Source organism: Amia ocellicauda, chromosome 11, assembly GCF_036373705.1.
Source record: "Amia ocellicauda isolate fAmiCal2 chromosome 11, fAmiCal2.hap1, whole genome shotgun sequence".
NCBI classification, from domain to species: domain Eukaryota; kingdom Metazoa; phylum Chordata; class Actinopteri; order Amiiformes; family Amiidae; genus Amia; species Amia ocellicauda.
Window position 1 is genome coordinate 16,331,526 of NC_089860.1, and position 16,653 is coordinate 16,348,178.

At 41.6% G+C, this 16,653-nt stretch overlaps 2 protein-coding genes across 3 annotated transcripts in view; one reads left to right on the plus strand and one right to left on the minus strand.

Moving 5' to 3' along the window:
- Positions 1–71: 71 nt before the first annotated feature.
- Positions 72–4,461, minus strand: sqstm1 (sequestosome 1). 2 transcript variants are annotated; one of them, XM_066716687.1, is made up of 8 exons: positions 4,019–4,461; positions 3,053–3,148; positions 2,453–2,730; positions 1,935–2,073; positions 1,701–1,781; positions 1,395–1,591; positions 1,111–1,315; positions 72–769 (listed from the first exon to the last, which is right to left on the minus strand). In XM_066716687.1, exons 1-8 carry the CDS (start codon positions 4,185–4,187, stop codon positions 606–608), a joined length of 1,329 nt encoding a protein of 442 aa, XP_066572784.1. In that variant the 5' UTR covers positions 4,188–4,461; the 3' UTR covers positions 72–605. The 2 variants fall into 2 exon arrangements, with proteins under 2 accessions (XP_066572784.1, XP_066572785.1); XM_066716688.1 differs by having other exon boundaries at positions 1,111–1,300; positions 4,019–4,457.
- Positions 4,462–10,894: 6,433 nt separating this feature from the next.
- mgat4b (alpha-1,3-mannosyl-glycoprotein 4-beta-N-acetylglucosaminyltransferase B) overlaps positions 10,895–16,653 on the plus strand; it is a 94,602-nt gene continuing 88,843 nt past the window's right edge. Inside the window, exon 1 of the mRNA XM_066716691.1 lies at positions 10,895–11,190. Coding sequence (XP_066572788.1) covers positions 11,094–11,190 — 97 coding nt within the window. The 5' untranslated portion in view covers positions 10,895–11,093. The remainder of the gene's footprint in view (positions 11,191–16,653) is intronic.

Here is a 16,653-nt window from a genome sequence, read left to right on the forward strand (position 1 = left end):
GGGGATTTAAAATATGAATTGCCTGTTATTTTTATACACGCACTTGCAAATAACTCAAATGACAACAGAAACACTTTGCATAAGCATTTTATTTGTAGACAAGGCAGAAAAAAGAAATTCAGAGTGAACTGGTTATGCTGTAGTATCAGACCCTTCACCTGATATAAAGACTCACACCAAAGATAAAACTCAATTGAACAGAACTGGCAATCATAGTTGACCGTTCTTTTTCATCAGTGTTTCACTGGGCAGATTTAAAATACATTTTTGGTATAGACTATCCTTTTTAATTGACTTGTAGCCCTAGTCTACCTCCCTTTCATCAATTAAAAACTTGAGTACACAGGGTTTGTTTTTCTAGTTTCAGTTACAATGTTGGGCTATATTCTTATTGAGTCAGTATTATACACTTTAGTAAATGTAAAATCTGGAAACCAGTTTTCAAAGTGCAAAAAACCATTAAGTAGATTATCAAGTAATGACAATTTGTTTAGTTTCTATTTTCAGGAAATAATTTCTACAGTGTGTGTTATTTGCCAAGTTAATGATAGGTCACTGAAAGGCAGGAATGACAGTTGCACTGCTGGCACAGGAACCAGGACGTCCTATTTCTTGTGTGAAGCTGGAGGTTTGGAGTATTGGATGGTGTCCAATGCCGAACCAATGTCATAATTTTTGGCGTGGAGGAGACGGGTCAGCCAGCCACCTTCATCAGTGAAGCCCATCGACAACATCTGAGCCAGGGACTCCACCAAGCGCGGGTCTGCGTCTGCAATGAAACAGGATGGTCAAGACAGTATTCATCATATCCTGGAATCCCAGGCCATTAAAGAAGGTCTCACTTCAAGGTAGACTCTGTATGGAATGGTTGTCCACTTTTTACTCAGTTTTGGAATTGGTATGCATACATTTATATCCAAGTTCAAGAGATTTAGGCAATTTAGATGTGAACCTAAAGTTGCATAAAAAATTCAAACTGTACTCAATGAAAAATCTGCAATGCAGTTCTACTCTACATCCAATAATAGAACAGGGTGTAGCAAGTTTCAGCGGTCTTAGTTTTGGCTCCAGCAGGTCTTCAAAGTGAATGATCACTTCCAGATCGCATACCTTGTGGAAGGTGTGGGTAGAGTGCCGCCTCCCTCAGACCGCTGGGGCCGCTCGGTGGAGAGGCATCGAGAGACACTGGCACTTCATGCCCGTCCTCCATCTGCAGCGATTGCAGCTCCCCCGTCGAAGGGTCCACTTCTTTTGGGGACAGGTGGGTCCACTCTTCTTCAATGTTAGGCTCCCTTTGCACCTGTAGATAAGAAAACTAAAATCAGTACAGTCTTACAAACTGGTTTGAAAGTAATTACATAACTTTAAATGTGTAATTTGAACAGTCTCAGTACCTTTGCACCAGCGTTTTCAGTTTGCATGCCACTCGGCCCAGCTGTGCCCGGGTCACTTTCCATTGGTTCCTCTCCAGACTGTCTTTCCTTGCTCGTGCTTCCAGACTTGCCAGCAGGAGGTCCTCCAGAGGCAGGCTGGGCGGTGTTCACTTTGGTCCGCATTCCTCCATGCTCCACGTCAATGTCCACATCGATGCCTACAGAGAAAATGCAATTTAGTCAACTATAGATGGGTAGTTCTGCTTTTTAATAAGGTTATTACACTATATATAATATTTTAAGATAAGTAATAGGATCAGCATTTACCCAGAGGACTCAGCATGGCTGCCACCCCCTCTCCAATGTTTTTCAGGTAATCCACATTGGCCTGGTTATCAGGAGATTCGGCTGCAAACAGCATACAGAGCATGTAAGTAAAACAAACTTAAACATTTTACCCAGCCTCCCCCTCTCCACCAGCAGAGAACATCCAGTCCTTTATCCGTCATTGTATGGCAAATTGGACCAAAGGTCAAAACGCAGAAATGCATTCGTGCTCACCTGGCCCTCCCTCAGGATGCCCTGCAGCAGCGGGCTTGGGTTCGGCCTGCCAGGGCTGGGCCTGGCTCTGTGCTCCAGCCCACATGCAGTGGGGCATGGTGTGCCTCATCTTACGCAGCCACTTCCCACGGGGGAACCACTGGAAATACACAAACGGCAAAACTTGAAGCAGACAGACCACAGATCGGCAAAGTAGTTACTTCAGCACCACGGCACTTCTATAATTAAGAAGTCATTTAGGATGTAAAATATTTACATATTTCAATTTAGTCAGAGAGGTTGAGATCTGCACAGTGCTAAATCAATCATTCGCATCATACATTGTCTAGCTTTTAAAAACTTTTCATTAAACTTATTCGGCCAAAAGACTGCATGCATAGAAGACTCCTTTAAGTTACAGGACGAACACCCCAGAGCCTAATATCAAGTAGGACTAGAAGTGCAGTGAAAAGTTTCTGAATAAACGGTAATGTACAAAATATAATTTGTTGTGAATATGGCACCATTCTGTCCCTTACCTCAAACATATTTTGAAAGGGAGCCCAGATGGGGAGCAGAGCGTGCTCCTTGTGCAGCCCCTTGGCCTGGCAGGTGGAGCACAGGTCATAGTCGGGGCAGACGGTGCACTTGAAGCGCGTTCCAGCCACCTGGCCTTCACAGCCGTCGCATGTCACGTGAGGGTGCACCATGTTGGGAGGGATGTGGGGAGGGGGAGGCGGAGGGAAGTGGACGGGGCCATGGCGATCAGGGCCCTGGAATCCTTGGGGAAAGAAGTCACGCTTGCACTCCCTCTTCTCTGGAAAACAAAATAGAACTTAAGTTCAAACTATATGGACAGGAAGTGAAGATATTTAGTTTAGACATCAAACACTTCATTTGATGCCACTTTTCTTGGGTTTAACAGCTTATTTGTAGATTTAAATGGTATGAAAGTCTATGCTTGGTTGGCATTTTTACACCTTAAATAATTACCATTATTGATTTAATGTTTTGTACATTAGCAGTGCAGATTTAAAAAAAGTTCTCATTCTTTAACCGAATGTGGTTTTCCAGCAGGTATGCTTCACACCCAGGGAACCGCACTCATTCTGGCACATTGCCTAGAAATGCACACTTACCTTTAATAAAGATACGGAAAGTATCATCCTTCACACAAGCAAGGCCCATCATCAGCTCATCATCAGAGCCAAAGGCAATCATGTCACCATCCTCATCTATAGAAAAACAAAATACAATAAAATGTTTTGGGATTTGCAAGGTCTTTGAGAACATTAGACTGAGGAAAAGAGCAGTAGATATCAAATTGTCAAAACCAGCTGATGTTCAGTGTATGGACATGGGAATGCTTAGTTGGTTAATTAAAAGTAAGAAGTTACCAATCTGCAATGTCAATGTAATGGGAAGGGCTGTTTTAATTGAAATGAGAAGTGACGCTTCTAGTGCGAGTGTTTTGAGGATCATCAGTGATGACGCAGACTGTCTACAGGTCTGTATACGCATGCGCATTTAACCGAGGAATGACGGGCAGGTGAAATCGGAACCAGCGAGTTCGGTACAGAACAAGTTTAAGCGCAGAGTACAAAGGCCTGGACCACATTATATATAAATATAAATACACACACATTCAGTAATCGCGGCACACAGATCACGGTTTAATGCATTAGAAGCCACTAGATCTACATTTGTGTTAGTGACGAAATCAGTTATTACTGGACAGGTTAAAGTTCAGTGCAATCGCAGGGATAAACAAAGTGTACAAACTCGAAGATGCATAGTTTCTCATTTGATTTCATATTTTTGAAAATTGATGAAAAAAATAAACATTACAATGGTCACAATTGGGTTTTTACAAGACGTGCTACAATTGGCGATTTACACATGTACAGCCAAAGCTACAGTTTAAGGTTGAAGAAATATGATGGTATCCGATAACACGGCAACAGGCCTTTAACACTTTATACACAATTGATCGTGCCCTTATAGAAAAAAATTGCAATTTATATAAAAATCTAAATGAACTGAAAGGATTCAAATAGATCACCACTGAATAACACATCGCATTAGATGGCTTAGCTGGCTCTCACCCTTGTAGTGCATCTGGAAGTTGGCGCTCCGGAGGCTCTGGAAGACCTCGGCCACTTTGCGCGACAGGTACTCGAAACTGGTGGACACGTCCTGGTCCACCGTGAACCTGCGGATCTCCCGGTGGATGTCCTCCTTGCCCAGGAGATAGGCTTTGACTGTCATCGACATGGTGGCCTCTTACGGGGTCTCAGTCTGCGCTGATCCGCTGAAAATCCTCGCCTTGTTGCGCAGCAGAAAATGCTCTGAGCAGCGCTTCCTGTTTACGTCCTGCAGATGCCGGGCTGTTGTGGGGCTGCGTCTGCCTACCTGCTGCCATTTATACGGGTCGGCAGCCAATCAAAGATGCCTTGCAAGGGTGTGCATGCAAAGAAAAAAAATGGAAAAGTTTATGGAGAAAACTATGCGGGAAATCCCCTGATCACTCTCTGTGTTATTGTCCGCGGACAGCAGCCCTTCCTAAGTAAACACAGGACAGCCCTCTCTAGGGGGTTTTTTGAAGGTCGATGAATGACGAAGCATTTTAAGAAGTGTTCACTGTTATAATATTAGTATTGTATTTGTAATAATACGTATTTGTAGTACTTTTAATATTTAAATACACAGGAAATGTTAATACACGTTCATGTGTTATAACTTATACCAAACACCACCCCCCTCTAATTAACAGTCCATGAAGTCAGTGCATCTTGCAGGCCAGGGTTGTCTTGCTGTTTAAAATAACTTGATTTGATTAATTTGATCGATTGACTCATTGATATACATGGCGAGTTAATGAATTGCCCTCCTTTATTGCTTTTATCATTCCAGTACTTTATTGTTATGCAGAGTTGTTTAGGTGTCAGTTCAAACTATACACCCATAGCTTATAACATGAGTGGAGTCCTGCGCCCATAGAAGTTTTAAGAACTGCACTACCTGTTTAATATTATTATTATTACTACTACTACAGTAATAAGACACAGTAACCAGCACCACTGTGTGTCATTTGTATGTGTATCTGGTTAGTGAGATTTATGGAGAAGGGACACTTCAATCAGGCATTCAGAACTGAATTTGCTCCTATCAGGTCTACAGATCTGGAGTCACTGGCACCTGTCAAATAGGCCCTGGTTTGGCCTCTGGGGTATTAAACCTCTATACAACCGGCAGCTCTTGTTTTATAAGTGCTGTACACTGGAGAGTCCTCATCTTTCTGAATTAAGATTATACCGAAGAGTGTTATAGACAGACAGACAGACAGACACACACTAACAGTAAGCAATGTCGATTGACTCGCAAAAGTTTTTGATCAATTCACGCCTATAATTTGCTGTGTCACTGTTATGTTAGTTGTGTATCTGAATAATGAAATCAAGCCTGTAATGTGCTGAGTCACGCTTGTCTCAGGCCTGTGTTGGACCTTTTACCCGCATGTGAGGCAACGACACGCAAGACAAGCCAGGAGTCCGACGCCTGTCGAAGTCCCCCCGTCCCCCCCTGCGTGCCCGCCGGCGCGTCAGCTGACCGTGACTCATGCGCACAGGAGCGGGCGCTGACGTCACCGCCCAGCGTGTCACTTAGGACGCTTCAAACCGCTTCAAGAAAGATCCAGAAACTGCTCGCATTTTCAGAGCAAATAGTGTGCTGTTACATAAACCACTCACCTTGCATTAGGTAATGCGTTGTCACCAGAACTACATTATTACAATAATGAAATACTGGACCTGCGCCTTTCGATAGAATGCAATGTTACATATGTTGCGCTTTATAACCCAAAAAGTTATTGAATGTGTCATAAATCCGATTTTAAATGTTTGTCATGTTTTAATTGGTGTGCGATTGGCCGCTCCTTTCTGCGGTTATACGGTAATGGAATCTGCCCTTGATATTACATTTATTTAGCACAAGGTGGCGATGTCCGTCCATAGAATCCAGTCTATCGCTTCTTAAGGCAGGCAGCATTGCAAGTCAAACTTGTAACTCTCATCAGTCGACGTGTTTTCCAATGGTACGGTTAAAAACAACAGCATTGGAATTTATTTTAAAATTGTAATACATTACATAAAAAGAGTGAATGTAAATTTAGATAAAGCTGACAGATGAGTCATTTCTATTACTGTGCCTAAGGTCCAATTACAGCGCATCGTTATGCTATTTTCTTTTTGGAAAGGCAATGATCACAGACTATTAAAAACACAGAACAGCTATAGAGCAGTCCTTTACCTACAGAATGTACTTGATTTAAAACTCCTTTAAAAGCATATTTCTATTGTGAAGGACCAGCTTTTATAAAAACTCATTAATCTATTATTGGTTAATTTTTTCCTTACTTTTTGTTTCTATTTTATTGGGCATTATATAGGACTCTTTGCTGGAGTTGTTTAATGGCAAACAGTTGATCTGTCCAAAGTAGAACTACCACCAGAGTCCACAAATCCACAACTGCCACCATCTGTAGACACCATGTTTCATTTAGGATTGCAATGAGGGTGCTGACATGGGAGTTAGGATTAGGATCATGTGCACATGGACGTTACAGGAGGAAAGGATATCTACCACAAACGTGTAGATGCACACAGTTAGGTGAGGTAAATCGGGGCGTCCTGTCCACCGCAGCCTTGTCACTTAGTCAAGAATGAAGTACTTTTGCAATGTGACCCTTTTTAAGAACTTCACTGATCATCCCCTACTTTACTGTGTGAGACCTTGGAAGGTCAAAGCTTGAGATATAATGAAGCAGCCTTATCAGTTCCCCACATGCGACTCCTGATACACACACTGATTCACAACCTAAATAATGAGAGCCCGCCACACAGAGAGCGAGCCCCATGTACATCATTTACAGTCTTCCTCGCAAAATGTGACAGTCCCCCATTATTCAGAGAGAGTGGTTGCAATTGATTAACACAGAACAAAGAATCTGGGGAATAAGATCACATTAATCACAGCCATCTCCTGCACAGTTGGAATAAAGGTAGACACTCTTCAGTTTGGGTCTCACACTTGCTTTTATTCAAATCCAGAGAAGCCTTTGTTCCTGCGGGCCATAAAATGTTACTAATTCTTTATTCAATGTCTGTTAAGTAAAAATAAGTCAAATGATTAATTACACAAAAGTAAAAGCATCAATATCACAGTTTTGGTAATGTGAGACTGGCACTATACTAAAGAAACAATTCTCCAGGGAGGACATTTTGGAAGGGTGGATGTGTACATGCTTAAGTGTCCTGCTGTTAAGCAAGTAATGACATGGAAAACACACTGACCATAATTTGTCCAGTTGTTTTCTTTTACTTTTAAGGCAAGCACTGATTGTTTCACATAGGTACTTTGAGATTGTATACAAGTGTTGTGACAAAAAACAACTGTTGCCTCCAAATATAAACATTAAAACCATATAATAATTTGGAAAACAAAAACAATTATATATATATATATATATATATATATATATATATATATATATATATATATATACACACCGATCAGCCATAACATTATGACCACTGACAGGTGAAGTGAATGACACTGATAATCTCGTTATCATGGAACCTGTCAGTGGGTGGGATATATTAGACAAAGGGCACGTGAGCATCAGAACTGGACCACAGAGCAATGGAAGAAGGTGGCCTGGTCTGATGAATCATGAGTTCAAGGTGTTGACTTGGCCTCCAAATTCCCCAGATCTCAATCCAATCGAGCATCTGTGGGATGTGCTGGACAAACAAGTCCGATCCATGGAGGCCCCACCTCGCAACTTACAGGACTTGCAGGATCTGCTGCTAACGTCTTGGTGCCAGATACCACAGCACACCTTCAGACGTCTAGTGGAGTCCATGCCTCGACGGGTCAGGGCTGTTTTGGTGGCAAAAGGGGGATCTACACCATATTAGGCAGGTGGTCATAATGTTATGGCTGATCGGTATATATATACACACCAAGGTTTTTATATAAAAATTGGCTTGGATTTGTCAGGTTTTTGTAGGTAAAAAAATAAAGATTTTCAATGAAAAGTTTACAAAATGGTATTTCATGAAGACCTTGAAATGCCTTAACATGTGAAATTCTGTTATTCAAGTGAAATAAAAGACTCTTTGTTGGTCAGCCCCATGTCCTGTGACCATTTCTGACAGGGTCACATTACACTGTGTTAACTCCACCTCCTACTTGTTCCTGCTTTCTGTGTGTACTTATTTATATCTTTTTATGCAAAAGGAACAAATCATGACATCTAACAAAATCAAAACACTTAAATGTAGAAAAATTGAGGAATAATACAAGAGCGTATAATCCAATCATAACTATTGATGTGTTTATTTGATCATTCTCTCTCTCTCTGATCTATATATATGAGACCTCCCTGAGGAGCTCATGAGGCTCAGCGCAGCACTGGTCTCTGGCCCAGGCACTTGGCCAGCTGGCACCGCAGGTAAGCGATGAACCTCGGCTCCTGGTGGGACATCAGTTCCCAGGCTGCTTCCACGTCCTCCCTAGAGGTGGAGCTGCACTTCACACACAGCTCGCCACAACAGCATAGTAACGCTCACCAACAGTGCAGTGCCACACTGACATAGCTCACTACAACAGCCCACTATCATTGACACACTTGGTAATGTAGCGATCTGCACTGTGCTGTGGAGGGACTGCAGTGTGTGTTGTGTGTTTTTCTGTCAGTCGGTTTGTGTGTGGGGGGCCGGGGCAATTCATTTCAGGGATCTGATTGTTGAGAGGAATGGTTTAAAAAGCAGTTGTAAAATAAAGTTGTTGCATTGAAACCGAATCGCCTCTCTTACGATCGGTTGTTTGGGTCAGTGGGGAAACCAGTAGCCAAAAGCCTGAACCGCTACTTTGGTGTCAGTTTAGTGGATCGAATTCATGCCGCTGTGCTACAAATCAAAAATAAATACCTGGATTTGCCATCCTCAACAAGACAAGAGGGGCCACAGGGCTAAAAGAACCATTGCTCTCTGTCTCTTTCTCTCTCTCCTCTCTCTCTCTCTCTCTCTCTCTCTCACCCACCAGTGGGGTGGCTCTGTAGTCCAGCAGTTTGCTGATCACAGGGTGGGGTCCTGCAGTGTGCTTGTCATAGTCACACTGGTCTATGTTTTCCCCAGACAGGAACCAGCCACACAGCAGGTTGCAGTCCTGCTTGATGAGAGAGAGAGAGAGAGTGTGAGTGTGTGTGTGTGTTCATACAGTACAGTCCAGAGACACACAGTCCAGTCCAGATGCACACAGTCAACAACAGATTACTGGCCCCCAACTTCCAGCAGGTATCTGACCATGTCCACCAGGCCCCGCTTGCAAGCCTTGTGCAGGGCTGTGGTCCGGTCATAATCACCCTCATTCCCTACCTGAGAGAGAGAGATTCATCCATATATCCATATCCACCTACAGAGAGGGAGGGTTAATAGAGTACAATATGGACAGACTGGACATTACAGTACCCTCTTTCATCAGTCAGTCCATCTCTCCAGAGGAAATTATAATATTTGACTTTTAAATATGAATTATAAAAACAATCCAAGCATACTGCGTGTTGAGGGTGGCAAACTGTAAATCAATTCATAATAATAATTACTAAGCATATTTTAAATGCACATTTGAAAACTACTTGTGAATCAACCTACAAACTATTATCATTTGCCTGCCTGTGCATCACGTATCTCCCCTGATGACCAATTTATAACAATGCAATTAGTGCTATTTTTCCAAGACTGGAGGCTGGAGGATCATATTTCCATGACGGTAAACACTTCTGTTATTTGCCAAGTATATTTTTTGCAGTTAACTACAGGAACCTTTTAAAATACACAGACATACGTATTTCCATTCAGTTTCAAATGAGTTAGCAACTGAATACTGACAATACCAATCTAATACATGCTGCTACAAATCAGAAGTATCTGACTTTTATTAATATGCAAGAGATTTAATGAAAATTGGACCACACACATTTGAATGAATAGTAAATTATTGACCCACCATCCATTATGGGCCATCCTTTGAACAATATTAGGTGATACAGCTGCAAAAACACAACACTCATTGCAGGGAAACGTAATGAACAGATTTGGGCTGGTTCCTTTCCATTTACACTGGTAGCTGTGGGTATTTTAAAGATAGAGTTTACATTATAATAGAAAACTGGGACTTTAGTTACATTAAAATGGGGGGGTAGTCACAGCAGTGGCTGTGCTGTACTGGGTTGTATATGTGTACATCTGGTCAAATATAAAACCATTGGATACAATAGGTTACAAATGACAGAGGGGCATTCTGGCAATCTTACGGGTTTGGTCTTTAGATTCCACAATTTCATTTAGCTTTGTCTTGAAAGACTCAACATCAGCTAGATGACAACTTTATGCAATTAGTTCCACACTCCTACAATTCTTTGTGTAAAGAAGTGCCTTGCTATTTAACATAGATGGCTTTCTTCCTGTATTAAATGTATCTACAAATAAATAATTGCATGATTTGTTAATGTGAGAGGTTGCATGGTCTCATAACATCATTGTACATTTGTCACTACCAGGGTGTAGTATCAAAAACATCTATATGCATTTAATTTGTAATTGAAGTTATCTATTTGGGTGCTTCATTCTTCAAATTCGAGTTCACAAACAAATCCTACAATCACCTTTTTTTTTTGTTCCCCCTATTTCATGTACGCTAATGCAACTCATTACAACCATTAGGGGCCTGTGATTTCCAAAAAAGTGAATATTCATCTTTTTTATTTATCTGCCTACGCTTGGGCTTTTCAATTCAACACAAATTCTCCACAGCACCTCCCATCAAAAAGGTGTCGACTGGCCTCTGGGCTGAGCCGAGACTGAGCTCGATATTCAAATCGCAGTGCATTGACGGCTTTCTCTTTAAGGAGCTCCGCTGGCCGTGGCAAACCCTCCCCCCTTTCCCGACTCTCCTCCCCGAGTCCGGCTGCGCTAGCGCCGCCTGTGGATGTGCATGATCTCCGCGGAATAACAGCCCGTCTGCCCGCTCCCGGAGCCGAGTCCTCAGTGGAGCGCAACCGGACGCAGCCGCCCGCTCACCCGCCTTCGCTTCGGACATGATCCCGGTGATCCGGAGATGAGGCTCCGAAATGGCACCTTCCTAACTGTCTTCTTCTTCGGGCTGTGCGGCTTCATCTCGCTTTCTTGGTACACCGCATACAGCAACCCAAAAGGTAACGTGTCTGAGCATCGCCGTGTTTCTACTGCCTTTTGGAAAGCGTTGGAGATTGCATTTCTCCCCCGTTTGCCCAGCTGTCATTTTGTTCCAGTGTGCGCTCTGTCGGTCCACGGTAGCCCGTGCTTTGTGTGTGTAGGGACATGCATCACATCTCCTCACCTCATCTCTGGGAAGAAGCGCTTGAGCAACACCATGTTCAGTGCTAGTTCAGATACCTTTGTTGGATACTTTATGCGCGCCTGCCCTCCGGAACCAGGACGGGTTCTAGAGCGCTAATGTGAAGCGATTACATAAACGCTGCTCTAGAACCCGGTGTGCACAGATCGGTGATCGGTGAAGGGGTGCATTTCCACCTGCACCACATGAACGGGCGCCAGGTCACCCCGCAAAAGCTGCTTTTTTTCTTTTCTTTTTTTTGGTCTCGGTGCTGTCACACATTTCTCATCTGTAGGGTTTCCCAGGTGTTTACGGGGCCTCGGTGGTCTGATGATTCCCCAGCAGTGTTTTAAGATGGTGATGGTTGGATGTGATTGTGACACTTCATCGGCAGGATCGATGCACTCTGGATCAAACGGTGCATGTAATTATGAATATTGAAGTGAGACAGGATTGACAGCGGGAGCTTGGCTGGCCTGGGTCAGACACGTTGTTGTGAAATTAGATCAATCTAGGTGTTTTTGTGGAATTTCCCATTGCTTCTTTTAAACAGCTGGACAGATATTTCTATGCCGACTTCTCTCAGCGTGCTTTTTGCATGTGTTGTTTTCAACTTCACGCCCATATTTAACAATGGCAAGAACTGATTGCATTTATTTATTATGTGTTTGTCAATATGGGAAATAGAGTAGCTTCAATGCAATGGGAAACAATATTAGTGTCGCGATCAGCTCAAAAGTTTAGCTATTGAAACCTAAACTACAGCCGTCTCTTTTACACGATATGTTCCGTTTGCGACAAATATTCATGTTCCTGTTATTGGGTAGAGTGCGACAGTTTTTAATTATGACGTCACGCTAAGCTACACTATCCAATACACAAACATCGATAGCGACGCGTGGTGGATGACAACCCCTGCATCTAACTTTGCAGTTTTTAAGTTTGGGGTTTCACTAATATTACTCATAGCAAGTGATATTTTGTGCCAAACAATGCTTGCTTGATTGTCTGAAGACAGTGGGTTTTAAAAGATGTTGCACATAAATGTAAAACAAAAAAAACCACTAATTACAAGAATACTAAAAGAGCCATATTATAAAAACACAGTGGCCATTTATTCCTCCTTTAATGAAGCATAGTCATAATAATAAGTACACTAGAACGTTTACATTGAAGTTTTTGGAAAGCATACCAAATCATTACAAATTCTTATAGAATTTATAAGGGTGGAATAGCTCTGGCAGATTGAAAACCTTATCTTAACCCAGCTGTTATATATGTTCCTGACGGTGTTAATGTGAAATCTTAACCAAGAGAGTATAATTAATCTTTGCATCCCTGTACTGCTGATTGGGATCCAGTTAGCAGGAGAATGCAAAGCAGCTTCACTTCCCAGGCACGGAACAGACCCAACACACAGATTGTGTTGCACGGAGGCGCACTGGACTGAGTCCTGGCCATCTCAGTTTTCCTGTAACTAGATCGAGTGGAGTTAGTGTCATGTTATATTGGATATGCATATGATCGAAACGCTTTTACGTCTGATAATTCCATCCAATTAAAACATGCCACCTGTCAGTGAATGTAGAATAAAGTTGTAATTGTTTCCACTTCTCTCGAGCCAGTCTTTCCGCATTCTTTACAGCAGAGGAAAAAAATCGTAAGAAATGTACATCCTTTGTGATTCATTGTGACTTCAAATACACTTGCATATCCCGTTAAATATGTTTCCCTGCTGTCTGTCCTTAGGATGCTCTGTTGCAGCAATATCTACTTCTGCGTAATGCCTGTCAGAGATTAAATGAAATGAGATAGGACTCCTAGAACCAGATCAGCGCTACATAGATGTAAGGGTGTAGTGCTTCAAACAAAGGATTTTGTGCACAGAGAGACACTCCTTTGACAAGTTTGCTCAGTGGCAAATAGTGGAACGATTGCTCGGCTAAGGAATTCTACTACAGGAAGCACAAACCACAATGGTGAGCCACCGAGCATGTTTTTTGGACTCGAGCATCATCATAATTCCTGCAGGTTGTTGAGGATTTTTGAAAAACATTGGGTAGCAGGATTAAGGGTAGAGTAAATTCCCAGGTATTTGATGTAATATTGAGAAGTGTTTTTTTTAAATATAAGTGGAAGGTAAAGATAAACAACAATTATGTGGTAAGGCAAACCGTGTTTGTGCAAGTTTTTAAGGCTTCAGGTTTAACATAACATCTGTATTACCTAAAGAAAGTGGTTATATAGTTATGAAGTCTGGAAGGGGAATGAAAATCGATGAAATAGATTCTTATGCTTACACTGAATCTTTATCTTTCCAGACAGCTTCTCAGTGAGACATATGCTGATGGCATGCACATGCAGTGTGAGCACGGTCCAACTCCATGCATCATCATCATATGCAAGGCATCATCGTTAATTTATAACATTCTTCCTGAATATGAATACTGTAGGTGGTATAAATTAAATCTGTTTGATGTATGTAGATATTCTCTGAATTGCTCATGTAGTTTACAAACATTTTCTATTGTATAGATCTTTATGCAGAGATTAGGCTAATTTATGGGTGGTTTATCTGGAACAAGTGACGCAGCAGTATCTAATCATAATGTAAAGAGTAATGGCTCATTAGGTGTTCAAGGTAATGCCATTTCGGGGCATGTGGTATGTGCAGGTTGTGTATTAGATTGTGTTATTCTGAATGCATGGGTCAACGGACACCGCTATGGACGCTGTTGTAGGAAAATGAAGGCTGATCGGTTTCTTAGTTCCTCTAAGACAACAGGAGTCGCTTGCTAGTCAGTTGATTGTATTCCCTGCAGCAGCCTAATTTGAAGGAAATAATTTGATCATAGTATGTTCACAACCAAAGTGGTTTGTTATCCCTGATCGTAATGCACAGGAGGCTACAGCTCACAGTTTTCTGTAGGCCAAGTTCCTGAGATGCTACACACATTATACACATACCATTATATTGATCGAATGTCAACGCATATTGGGAAAATATCTGGAAATATCATGCATTTGTAGTAGTTAAGTATAAAAAGGCTTTTGACAAAGATTTCAGTGTGTTGGCTGATAGGGGCATTGTTTTCCTATTTTGGTTTCTAATTTTATATATTCTTTTTTTTTTCCATCTCTGGTGTCGTCTTGAAGAAACTGATGTCAAAGGACAATGCAGCTTGAGCTCATTTTTCTGGTAATTTCCTGCCCTTTGGTCAGAGATGGTGCAGTATCATGTTGTCTGCTTCAAACTAAACAGGTCAATAGATGACACAGATATTCCCTTTCTGAGTTGAGATTGTCTCAAGAGCGGAGTGGATGACGTTCAGATAATGGAAATGGGACCCCCATATGTATTCAGAACAGTTCACCAGTGGTTTTTTGAAAGAAAATGTAATTTGAGGTGAACAAATTCTTGGACTGGCTTGGGCAATTGGATATCTCATAGAAATGTTGAAAAGGGGGGAGAACATCTTTATGTTGTACTAATGTAGTATTGCAGATTGTACCTATACAAACCATTTGGTATTGTTTGAACAAGATAACCTGATCTATTTTTAAGCATGTCAGACCACTCTTTCCATTCACAAGCCAGGCATTGTAGTTCGAAATGCAAGCTTCAATGCATAGTAATATCTGAACATCACTTTGCACTATTGTCACCCTTTGATAATGTTCAGGGGCCAGAGATAAATGTCTCAGGTTTGGATTGGCTACTGTTAAAATTTATCATAGTGTTGTATTTGTGTTAAAAATAAAATAAAAAGTGAAATTTGCAACTGCGCATCTGGGGAATGTAATTGTGAATAACATTAAAATAAAATTCTCTTGTGCACAAGATAACTAGCATGCCTCCAGGGCACTTAATTTAAAACGTCAGAGCTATGCCAGCTTCATAAAGAGAGACAACATTTGAGATATTGTAAGGTCAAGCTGGCTAATGAGTAGAATACGATTCTGTTACTCGCACATAGATGGGAAAATAACTGCTTGGATCACACATTTACATTCGGTGTACTTTGATTTATGAAATAAGTCTGTCCGTCACATTTAAACGAACCAGCATTCTAGTTTGTCCTGTTACTTGTCAGTTGCAATGTAATGGAGACTATGTTGACCATCTCGATTTCTTTCAACAGTACAAAACTCCATTGAAAGAAACACCTGTAAAATTGGCAGAGACAATGCACAAATGTGTCGTTGACCTGTCACATGGTTTGGCATTCTCTTTATTTTTCTCAAAGCTGTATAAATGGGATACAGTTTCATGAGAAACGTAATGTGATTTCCCTCTTCCCCCAAACTAATAAAGATGAGCTGCGATTTAGTCAAGATATTTCGGAGCTCTGGAACAAGACACATAACTGGACTCTGAAATGAATAACAAAAGTGGATTAAGTTGTGTGTGTGTGTGTGTTATATATAGGTAACAGCTTTAACTGTCGCTGACATGCACCTTTTCTTTTTTCCTTTGTGAGACAGTCATGTGTGAGGATGTATTATTTCTCAGTGTTGCTATGAAAAGTTTGCATCATTCTATTCAGACTCTCCTGAAGGTCTCACTTTTATAAACCATCTGAATATGTGCCACAGTGCGGTAATGACTTGTGAGATTTACTTTTCATCCTTGATCCTGCAGCTCTTGTGTGTTGCCATGGTGCTGGTTACAAATAAACCTCTAGATGATTCTTACCCGGTCTGTGTCTGCTGGGCTTTGTTGTTAACCAGGATCTCCTGGATTCATGGCAACTCACTTAAACGGGCTTAAACAGTCCTCGGAAAGGTTGTTGTCTTCCCTGGGCAAGGTCACAGAGACGTCTTTGCATTGCTTTGCTTTGCTTTGCTTTGCTTTGCTTTACTTTAAGTGAATATCACACGGAAATGTAAAGTGGTAGGACAGTACCTCCAGTTTGACCTGTGCTTCTGGCTGTGTGCTGCTACTACTTACCGAACAAACTGTAAATGTAGCAAACAAGCACAAGCACTTGTTAAAGAATGCATTGTTCCCCCCAACAAAAGCAGAGCGAGTTTGTGTAGGAATCCAGGTGGTTGCTGTTCATTATTAATGAGACTTCTGCATTACCTCTTGATTTCAATATGTGAGACACGTGTGAATGAACACCTGTGCTCAATTCCTAGGATGCATTGCATTTACTGCCCCTATTTAAGCTGCCCAAGCAACTGTTCTCAGTAAGTAATTATCTTCCACAGAGTACTTTTTAAGACTCATTGTTTCCTGAATTTCTTTTGAAAAGTCCCCATGAATACCCTTCTGTCCCATCGTAGGGATGGACAAACA

What these genes read in the sequence shown, in the direction of transcription:
- sqstm1 (XM_066716687.1), bottom strand. Translation starts at nt 4,187, where the DNA reads ATGTCGATGACAGTCAAAGCCTATCTCCTGGGCAAGGAGGACATCCAC. An exon ending in CTTCCAGATGCACTACAAGG is followed by an intron (nt 3,149 to 4,018) that starts GTGAGAGCCAGC and finishes GTTTTTCTATAG; the next exon opens with ATGAGGATGGTGACATGATT. An exon ending in CTACCCACACCTTCCACAAG is followed by an intron (nt 770 to 1,110) that starts GTATGCGATCTG and finishes GTTTCATTGCAG; the next exon opens with ACGCAGACCCGCGCTTGGTG.